Below are 11,694 nucleotides of genomic sequence, written 5' to 3'. Positions count from 1 at the left end.
CGAGTCCTCGCGTTCCAGTTGCTCAGCCTGTTTGTCAGGCCGAGGGGAGCAGAGCGCTAACGGGAGAGCTGCGAGTCTCCGTTTTGGTGGTCTGCGTCAGTTCTGAGACGTGTTCAAACTCAAACCACTATGGCAGCTGCAAGTGTGTGTACTGAAAGGTGCTCAGTAGGCTCCTGTGTTGAATGAACTCACTTTCTCATTTCAAAGCAAAACAACCAAGAAATTGTTGAATTTCTACCTGAAGATTCTTTAAATATTTACACAAAAACAGTATATAAATATTGATGATCTTGGGCTCTATCAAACCTTCCTTCTCCGAGCTATATCACCTAATCACACTCAGCTTTGATACAGCAACACAACAGGTTTGTTTATCCTGCAGCATATATTGGACAGAAATATGTAGAGGGGAATGTCTGTATCTCATTAGACAGAAACTTGTGGATGTAGAAGTAGGCTGTGCCACTGCAGGGTTATTAAAAATTGTTAGTTCTTTAGCACCCATAGTAGTGTTCTTGCTGAATGCTGCACAAATTCAAGAACATACAGGGCAGAACAGAAAAGCATTTGTGGTGCTTATTTGTGCTTCTGGTTCTAGTACCATATGACCAAGTCTAAAAGAAAGGAACAATGAACAGCTGGAGAATTTCAATGCTCAGGACAAGCCTCCCCACTCCACTTTGTAGACTGAAAAACACACATCCTCTTGCACTAAGTACTGATTCAGATTTAGTTCCAAAGCAGACCATTGTTCTCACAACAAATTAGGCTAAACCAGTTAATAGCATTACGTGTATTTGCTATACTTAAGGGAAGGAAAAAGAAGGGTATTTATCTGTGAGATACTTGCAAAGCGTATTCCACAGAGCTATTCCACACTTTGGGTATGTCATAACTATGAGAAACAAGACCTTCTGGCCTTACCGTTTGCATGGGGCATGTTGCTCTGTCTCCTCCCTGAGAAGAGCAGGTATTAGAGTGTGTCCCCATACCTTGTTCCCAGTACCCATACCTTGTACCCAATACCCATACATTGTACCCAAGAAAGCAGCCTTTAGCAAAGAGACACTGAAAACAGTGGAACAGACAGTACCAGACACGATGGATAATTACCAGTAACTTGTCCCCACACCCCCCATTCCGATCTTTGAGTGACAACAGATGTGTCCATTCTGAAGCAGGGTGACCAGGCAGTAACCTACGATACCTGCCACCACCGATCAGTGGGTTTTGGAAGTCTGGGCTGGGAGAGCAATCCTGGCTGAATGCAGCACTATTCCTAAACAACCTGGCGTTCACCTGAGGGAGCCACATACTGCTTACTGAGGAGGTGTGAGAAGCCATCAGCCAGGCCGATGTTCACACAGGCAGACTCGTAATACACTGTAACGCAGCCCATCATCTATTACCTCTTCAGTGGGTATAGGCAGTTTTATTAAAGCTTCCTGAACTGTTTCCGTCTGAGTGCAACAAAACCAAACCAGAACACAAGGATCTTTTGACATACAGGAAGTACAGCTAAAGGCTAAACCAACATTAAATCACCCAATTTTAAGGTTAATTTGACTTGAGATGTGGAAATTTGTACCAACACCACTGAGACCGGCAGCAGGGGTCGATGTCTTTAAAGGGCCTTGACACTGCCCCCAGGAAAGGGAAGACAACCACAGGAACTGTCTGTCCAGGCAGGGGTAACAGCACACAGGTCAGAGATGTTAAAGGTTTCTTCATAAGGGATCTGCTGCTTTAGGCCTCGCATGACCAGTGAGTTTTCCAGGTAGATGTGGGGATACTCTGATTACAGTTACAGTGGGGATACTCCGATTACTCTAGAAAGCACATCAGCGGAACACTAGGCAAACAGGACATTGGGGCGAAATTATTGAGAGGCATGTGAATAGGCTGAGGAGCTGGGGACAGACTGGGACAATCTGTTCAGACCAGAGATCTTCACAATGCACAAGTGGGGGTAAGCTCATTTAGGCAGATCTCTACAAGTGAAAGGAACCAGACTGAAGCAATGGAGCTTCAAGGGCCTCCTGCAGTCCACATGGCAGCAAGGAAGCCATCGGCATGAGGCACAGCACGGTCTTGCGCAGGCTAGGACCTGTCTTGCAACATCAGGCATTTAACAAACATCCCAGCATCACATAAAACCCAAGAGGAACAATGCAAAAAACTGACTGCCCTCTTTGGCTGCTTCAGACATACCATCTGAAGTGAATAGAAGAGCCAACTGAAGAAAATTACATTTCCAGAACTGTTACAGAAAGAGGAGCCAAACAACACCTAACCACCACTATGGCACACACGCAGATTCAGCGACTAGGTAGAACTATCCCTTCCTCCTCTGTTTATGTAAGTTAAAAAAACCCCAAAAGTGGTGACAAATGCCATTCCTGAAAACCCAAAATATTCACAGGTGGAAGTGGGAAGTATTGCTCCATCAAGTTTGTAATGGTCAACAGCAATGGAAGTACTTTGGAGATTCACTGTGCTCTCCGTCCTCCCTCCACTGGGAGAGCAGGTGTAGGCAACATGGGTCAGAAGTCACAAGATGATACCAGTACCCACAGCAGATCAACCGGACTCTTGGCAGAAGACATTAGAAAGTTTGAATTCAGTAAGATGTTAATAGATTCTAAGAAAGATTTTTAAGATTTTAAGAAAACTATGCAGACAGCTTGAACAACAAAATTTGGCAAGGGATAGGAAATACATGACAGGATAGGATGTGAATCCATAGATTTTACTTTAAAACTATTTAAGGTATCTAATCTGTTCTTTTAACATAAATGGACATCCAACACCTCAGTGTCTTAAGCTTTCTGAACAAAGTCAAACTCCCGGGTACAATGAGAAGAAAATCTGCACGCCTGTCATTTGACAAGGCTTGGAAGCAGGCTTTGTTTTGTTCTGTTGTGAATCTGAACAGCAAAATTTCTGGTTGCTTCTACTGAAATTTTAATGAAAAAAGAGAATGTAAGGTGCTTTTCTCCTCTTTAAATATTTAGTGACACCAACAATATTAAGACAGCTTGAAAGGGTCTTTAAGTTCCATATTACTCAACTATCTTTACAGTTACATGCTGAAATACTGCAAGATTCCTTTCCCAACCTCGGCTTCAGAAATGCTGAAACGTAGCATGGAATGGAGAGAGCTCAGTTTATCCTAATGTAGAATAACACACCGCACCAGGGAAGCATGGATAATTTAGATACTGCTTTATTTGAAGACAAATAACAGTGCTAAAGAGGCTGGGATACCAGGTTGGAAAGAGTTGCAAGAAATGTTCAAGTCCCACAAGTAGGGATACTCATCTTCTTCCCGTCAGGAACATTCAGTTGCGAGGTGAGTTGCACAGACAGGAACAAGCCCACAGCCTGAAAATTTTAGTCACATCTGTAACTCCCAGGGAAAGGAAGCCAAAACTCTTGTGATTTTCCTGGGCTCTAGATGACGGAACAATGGACAGAAACACTCTTTCCGAGGCTGCCGTTTCAGTTTTTCTCTTGGTAAGTGGGAGAGGATACATGGATCAGACTAGGGGCACGGGTGACATTTACAACATCCAGCCAGGCATTTGCTTCTCCCGTTAAGCGGTAAAATGAAGGGATTTTTGTAATAAGGCTTATAGATGATGAATAAATATAATAATAGTATATTTTCTGAAGAATAACTATTTGTTTTGCCATTTCAAATTAATGCGTGGTGGTTCCTTTGCACTTACCGTTCTTCAAAACGTACGGCTATTACAGTGAGAAAAGGAGTCCAGAAAGAAAAAATTCAATGCTACCAGCTAACAGAGCAGCCTGTATTTTGTCTTCACATTTAACATTTCAGGTTTCAGTCTGTAAAGGAGACTGATGTTTTATAAATTCTTATCTTGTCCAATTTAGAGTTCCAGCTACAGATTTATAAAAAAAAATTTAATCCTAATCTGAAAGAATTATTTTCCAACTGCCCCATCAGTTTCTGCAGCATATTAAAGGATTATAAGGAAGTCAGCACAAATCATTGAGAGATTACTACAGGAGGCAATAATTTCCAGTCAGTCTTGGATTTAAGGATTTATATGAATTTGCTGGACCAACTTCAAGAATTTAAATGCTTACTTTTTTCTGCTATTAAAATGAATTTTGCTGAGTTTAAATCCAGACCTATGGAAGTGGTGTTTAAGGTTTAAACTACTTATTAAGAGATTATCAAAGGCCCTGCTCTCCAAGGTTATTAGTCTGATTGCAACCAGGACTGGATTATCAGGAATTACTGTTATCAGGAACCAATGCTTTTTAACCAAAAGCACGATGGAAGTGGCTGTGTACCATCAGCAGAGTGACAGAGCAGACAAAGCAGTAGATGAGGAGGGGAACTCCTGCCAGCTCCTCCTGCTGCTCTCACAGCTGCCGCTGGGGAAGCCTGTGAGGCTCCCTCACCTACCCCGTGGGACACTGACCCAAAGAGCACGTCCTCCAGTTCTCCAGAACTAATGTGTCTTACCCTTTTTGTTTAGGTTTCAGTTTTTAAGACGTGAACCTCACTGATCCAAACACAGAATGAAGTAGCATGGGCTCCCCAGACACATCTAATGTTCCACATTTTTATGCACACGAGGAAACTTTTCACAAGTATGTGCCAGACAACAGTCCTTTGTACAGTACTCATTGTTACTTACAATCTTTCTGCAGGCTTATCCTCTCACCCAGTTATTACATGATTAATAAACGTCACCACATTTTAATTTTTTTTTTTCACAATAAAGAAGCTGAGCTACCAGAAGACTCATGTTATCTCCAACCAACTCCATTTAATGAACATTCTCATGGGTAAAATGACATTAAATAGAGTATGTTATTCTGGATTACTACAGCAGTTGTTGCCTTTAAATGGACATAATCTCTGGGCAAGACAGCAAGGCTAATTCCTCTCAAAACCAGAACTACTGAGTTGAAGAATCTGTAAACATTATCTCATGCTCCTTTTCAGTCATCTTCCATACAGCTCAGGTAACAGCTTTGGGATCTTTACTGCCCTTTGTGTAGATATTAAAAGGAGCAAAACGTTGAAGTAATTAATTTTTAAATATTTACTTTTTTTAACCAAACATTTATTAATTCTTTAGCCTGGTAGACAAGACAGAATTTTAAACAAGAAGATATACAATCAGAAAAAACCCAACCACAGCCAAGATCCGAGTTTAAAAAGTGCGTATTTCTAGCTCTGATCGTTCCAAATATATTTATATGATTATTTTGGAGATATCTTAAGCGTGGGGAAACAATAAGGACTAATAGGAAGTAATACAAAGCAGGAGACACAGAGAGATCAAGACTTTGTAAGAAATTACAAAAAAAATCTTTTTGATTACAGTAGGGTCACTCTGGGTCTGGAAGGGGCTGGGGGGAAGTCAGACTGATTCTTCATTGTAACAGCATACAGCATTTATGCTATCACACTATGCTCTAAAAGTAACAGCTCGGCCTAGGAGGAGGTTAATACTAACTCACTTGGCATTTTTTCCTGCAGAACATTTACCCTGAGAACTGAAAAACTCTTTGAAAACATCCCAGAAGTCAGAGTACACAGAAAGCTGAACAGAGCTGGTTGTCCTCATTCCTGAAGTCCATTCATTTTTTTTTTTTTCAGGATGAAAAGGGTTTTTTATTCTAATCTACTGCTTCAGTGGTCCGGCCAAGGCTCACTGCTCTCACTTGGTGAAAATCCAAGAGAGTGTTCGGATGAAGGTTATAACAGTAATTGTGCCCTATTCATCTGCACAAAAAGAGGAAGATTACTTTTAGAAAGATGGAGGTTCCAGTATAGTTTTCTGGAAATGAACAGGCCTCCACTAAGGTATGAACTTTTTTTTTTTTTTTAAAATACTGCCCCCCCCCCAGCTACAGACTACATTATTTGTTTTACAGAATCAAGGAACCTGCTGTTCCTTGACCTCCCAATTAAGAAAGTGGTCTCTGACCACAGTAGCATGTTCTTTAAACAAATCACGTTCCATTTTTGGAGTAAGACCATATTCTTAATAATAGTCCCAATTATCACTTACAAGGTGCAATTGCTGTCCTACCCATACTGCCAGGTGTACTGGAGTTGTTTTGGTTTTTCTTTGGTTTTTTTGTTTGGTTTTTATTTTTTAAATAGGAACAAATACATACAAATTGCAATGAATAAATTCTGAGATAGACAAATCATGTAACTCTGAATTCCTAAATGGAATTAACAATTTGTAATAAAAGACAGATCTTTAGCTCTAAAAAGTTCACAAAACTTATAAATAATGCAATTTAACACAGTGAAAAAGTTTTCTTCCTCAAGAAGTGATTAGTAATGAAATGGAAGAGAGGCACGATTTACGACTGACATAAGGAAACAAAGGCGTTCAACAGCACTGTTTTCTGCATTTGCCTGTATTCCATATCCAAATCTTTAAGTTAAACCAGCACCTTCTGAGCTTTTTCTCCTCCATCATCCAGGCACACAGTGAACATGAAGAGCTGCCTCTACCGCCCTAATTTTTCAAATAAGATAGGAGTGTCCCCTCCTATAAACTGTCCCATGGCTACAGGGTATTACACTGAGGTAATGGGTCATCTTGAAGTCAAATAGAAGTTAGCACAGAGAAGAAAAATCTGTTAATACCATCTCACAGCTCCTTTGAAGCAACAAAAATTGGACAGTTTCATTAACAGAAATACACAATTGTTACCTTTTCAGTAACAGGCATGCTACTTGGCATTCTGATTCAGATTTTCCACAAGCGAATGAGGAAAAATGGGTCTGTGCTGCTTCAACCTTTGTATTTAAATAGATGCAGTGAATCTCAAGACAGGCCACTATGGATCTTTCGAGCGCTGCCTGCAGGCTCAGCTGAGGCACATACATCACTCCCACATGGCCCCATACTTGCAAGATTCAGAGGAAAGAAAATACAGAAATCATGAACTCCCTGAAGTCATCTAATTCTGCTCACAAACATATTGCATATATAAATAATGAACACGGGCACAAATGGTTAAGTAATACTTAAAAGAAAACCTAAAGGAATAATGAAGTAATGTAACATTTAAAATTACTTTAAATAACTCACCATCACTTTGGAATTAAAATGCTGGCAAAGACTTTGTGAAATAGATTTTATAAATTCTAACAGTTCAACAAAGGAGACTTTGTCATTAATGCTTAGTAGATACAAATACATTATTCATTAGTAGAACTCACATTTGGGTTTTATTATACTCCGTAAAATATACAGGAATCTTGAAGTACTGAAAGAGTGCAGGTAAATACAGTATTCAAGCAGTCACTATTTCTATGTACATGCTCATTAATTCTTCAAAAACCCCACAAAATTATCAAATAGATCAAAATATTGTCCCGTGTTTCCACACTATGTTCAGAAAACCAGCTGATAATTTACAATATCATAAAGATTTCCAGTTTCACAATACAAAAAGGATAAAAAGGAAATTGGAATCAGTTTGTAGTAATTTATTTGTACTTTACCAGGACATGCAAGGATTCCTTGCATGTACATAAACAAATTCACTTGAAAAGTAACAGTTATAGTTAAAGCAGAGCCAAATAAAGTAAATATTCATATTTAACAGACAAAACTTCAGCTTACTTATGTCAGTTTTTCATTCTTCAGGCAATTAAAAAAACCACAGTAGTCTGTTATAAATTAAAAAAAAAATTGGGCAAGTCTGAACTACATTACAGGGACCTGTTTCTGCTGTTTATTTTCTAAATGGAGCACAACAAAGATACACAGCTCTTCCCACAGACCAGACACTGTACTTTTTTCTCTAATAGGGAAATATACTTTTAAATTCACCTCCCCCCCTTGTAACTCCAGGATTTAAAAATAAGAAAAGTGATAGGGATATACAAGTTTAATCTTACATACAAATTTATGATGCAAGGAAGTGGGAAAATTATCGAAAAGAACTCTCAATCACAACAGGGTTATCAAGACATTTCAATTTTTTATGCAGTTTCATAGTTTGAAGTAACTAGTGTATTTTTAAATTAAAAAAAACCTTGATCCAAAACCCAAGAGTTAAAAAAATCTAAAACTGTGCAACAATTACTGCTTCCCTCCCACATCTCCCACCCCTTCCCTTGTTTATTACACTGTACATTTTTCACCCTGACTTCACCTTGTTAGCTGGTTTAGTATTATAAAAGTATGACAAGTTCATTTTCATTTCACCTAAAAGAAAACAAAACTTAAAAGTACATCTGCTTTCTTTCATGGAACATTTAATAGTGTCGGAAGGCTTTCAGATGATTTAAAAAAAAAATAAATCAACATTTAAAACCAAATCTAAGCTTCTTTTCCAGAAGTAATTAAGGTTTGGTTGAAACAACTTCTCAAATAACCTATTCCAGTTTTCACAAAAATGTATTTAATTAAAAAAACAAAAAAATCTTTAAGTTATTTGGTCCTTTGGCAATTTGCAGCACAAACAATGCCTACTGTACCAAACTCATTTATTGCCTTCAAAATGGTTTTAGTTTTATTGATAATATTTAAATCTAGCTTCCTTTGTTGTACAATAGTGTTGTTCATTTACAGCAAGTGGGGTGCCCAGATTGCAGAAATTATTCCTGGCACCAGAAACAGAATGGTAGAACACAGTTAAATAAAACAGTTTTGACATTCTTTTTTTTTTTTTTTTTTTTTTTTTTGCCATGGATTCCAAGTATTTATTCAAGAATTTATGCTTCTTCTGCAAAATATGCTCTTAAAAATCTTCCTGGAGTCTCACAGATTTATTTTTTTTTTATATGCAACCACAATAAAAAACATCTTCTCAAAGGTCTGTCCTCCTCCTTTTGCATTCAAACACTGATAGCTTTTTTCAAAAGCACAAGTCTGACCTTCCAGCATGAGGGTTTGTTCACTCTTCAGACCTGCAAAATGTAGCTTCTAATAGGTCTCAGAATCTGAGTCATTGAGTTCGTCTTCTTCTGTATACGGGTAGCCACCTTCCCTGCCAATGTTGTTGAAAGTACAGTAAGAACTATGGTCACTCCTCATGATTGGCAAGGAATCGAAGGTGACAGTTTTTGAGGTGTTGGTGTAATGATTAATGGCATTGAATGTAAGGGAAGGTAACGTGCTGCTTGATGAAACAGGCATCATCGTGGCCAGAATGAGAGCTAGGCAATCAGCCACGTCCTTATTGGGAGCACAGGCCAAAGCTGGTGTGTAACCTAGAAAGTCAAGAAAAAAAACCCACCTTAATTTAAAATAAAGACACCGTAAAAATTTCTCCAAGATCATGCCACCTTTCAGCTGTAAAAGTGTATTACTTAGTTCTGCACCATTTAAAAAAAAAACAAAACAAAACCCATAGAATTAAATGCACTTATCAATTAGACTTTTTTAAACTTCCGGTTACAAAAACAACCCAGAAGTTAGTGGGCTTTGGAACAGAGACAGTATTGTTTTATTAAGCACAGTCAGACACTCTAGGCCAGCGAAAAAAGCCTGGATTTGAAAATGGTGAGGAAGTCACTTGACTGAGAAGGGACAACTAATGGCAGCCAACAATGATGGGTGAAGGCATTCACTAGAGAGCTCTACAGCTCAACTACAAGAAACTACAGCTCAACATGTTAAATATTTCTTCATCCAGAAGCTTCCATATAGCTGTTCATCACGGACAGTTATTTTAATAAGACTGTCCTATCTCAGTAACAAGCTGGCTAAAGCATCAGGGCCAGGTAAATGAAGAGGCAGTGTACAATTTCAATCAACCTACACTGTATTACAACATACAGTAATATAAACTATAAAGCCAATGTCTAACTTTTATTTGAGGGATATCAATTAAGAAATCTGCAGAAGTTTGAGGAAACACCAGCTGGATTAGCAGGCTAGGACTACACCTCTTGGTTACTGAACTGGTCTGGCCAAACTTCTTCTGCCAGGCAATGCTACTGTGGCAGCCCCCAAATGCAGGAGGACTCGGGCTGTGCAAGGATTTGCAGTCAGGTCACGTAGCTGTGAAATCTCTTCTGCGTAACTGTGGCTCTACTAATCCTCCAACATTTCTCCTTTTGCAGCTTCCCCCTTCCCTATCTACTTGCCTCTACTCATTAAACATCAAGAAAAATGCTTCAAATTCTTTTCAGTGGAGATCTGTGCATTGCTCCTGCCTTAGGCTTTAGGCTTAATCATTCAGCAAGGCACCTGAGGATAAGTTTTGGCACAGGTCTTGGGGTATATCTACAACACCGAGGCACTGCTGTTGGTGGTGACAACAGCAGCTCTAGAAGCAGGGCAGTCAGGTAAGTGCAACCACAGGTAACAGCTAATTCTGCTGCCAAGACCAAAGTTCCCTCTGCCTGGCTCCACACAGAGGTGGGTGGCAAGATCACCCTGTAGCCCCCTTGCAGTACCTCGTGCTGCATGCAGTAGATGTGCGATGGGTATAAGCTCAATAGGAAGACTCATGTTCAGGTACATTTGGAAGTCTCAAGTCCTGCACTACCCCCAGTCCACAGCTTACAGGCGTACAAAATCCAGGTAAAAAGTACACAAGTAATTTTAAATAATGATGGCTTGAAAGCAAACCCCACGATGGATTTCTATCCAGACCTTCGGAAGGTGTGGAAAATGAGGCAGTGCCCATTCTACCAGCAAGTGTTTCAACTACTAAGGAATCATCTTTATTGTAGAAGTAGATCCAGGTCAAGTGTTAGGATAGAGCTCAGGAGTAGTTATTGTGTTGTACAATTGCACAGAAGTTTTAAACAAGTAGGCACATTATGGAAAATAATTGTAGCTAGAAATTAAGAAAACAGCAAGCTGGAGACAGACAGTCTCGCAGTTGAACTATTATTTGCTCAGGACAGACCTTGTGATTGATGCTTGGAACAGAGTAAGACAACAGTCCCTGCCCAAAGGAGCATACAATCCAAGGAAACACACAGATAATTCAAGCACAAAACGCACCAGCTGACCATGCGATAGGGCCGTACAGAAGTGCAGCGCAGCAGATGTTTTCATTGTTAGTAAGGTATCACAGCACTTAAACAGCTCAGAGTTAACAGTGACAGTCTGCAGAAGAGATACATTTTGAGAGGTTTCAGAAGCAAGGGCCAGAGCTTGCTACACTTGGATGAAGACTGCATTTCAGGCACGTCAGGCAGAACAGAAGGCTCAGCATTGATACTCAAATGCACACAATTTAATTTCTACAGTTGCTGCAGATTGTATGAAGGTAAGATGACACAGAAAGTAAGTTTATTCAAGCTGTCTGTACTCAACACCATTTCTTTCACTAACATGATTTGATAAAAGCTCAAAGAATTAAAACAAGCAGTCACCAGCTACCTTTGAGCATCCCAGTTCATCATAAAAAACTAACAGCCAATTGAAAAATGAAACAGATTACTTGTTTCTTTTAAAAGTTCTCTAAGAACAGTATTTATATTAATATTCGATTGTAGATCTTAAGCTTCTGGCTTTCATAACTAGGAATGAAATATCACAGTTTTATTGCCTTAGACATAGCAAAATGAAGTAACCGCTTGTACCATGAAAGACTGACATCTGTGTGCTCCACCACTTTATTTTTGTTTATATTATTTTAAAATTGTAAGAACAAATTGTATTTTTATGTCCCTTAAACGACTGCAAACTGCTCATTCACATCAGGGCAACA

General features: G+C 39.2%; 1 protein-coding gene across 5 annotated transcripts in view; it reads right to left on the bottom strand.

The window, feature by feature from the left end:
- Window positions 1-7,489: 7,489 nt before the first annotated feature.
- The window catches only part of ANKRD28 (ankyrin repeat domain 28), a 125,223-nt gene continuing 121,018 nt past the window's right edge, over window positions 7,490-11,694 (bottom strand). For all 5 annotated transcript variants that reach the window (XM_074861598.1, XM_074861607.1, XM_074861587.1 and 2 more), the window contains one exon: window positions 7,490-9,235. In XM_074861598.1, coding sequence (XP_074717699.1) covers window positions 8,949-9,235 — 287 coding nt within the window. In that variant the 3' untranslated portion in view covers window positions 7,490-8,948. The remainder of the gene's footprint in view (window positions 9,236-11,694) is intronic.

Source organism: Strix uralensis, chromosome 1 (assembly GCF_047716275.1).
Source record: "Strix uralensis isolate ZFMK-TIS-50842 chromosome 1, bStrUra1, whole genome shotgun sequence".
In the NCBI taxonomy this organism is placed as follows: Eukaryota; Metazoa; Chordata; class Aves; order Strigiformes; family Strigidae; genus Strix; species Strix uralensis.
This window is presented reverse-complemented; position numbering and strand designations above follow the sequence as displayed.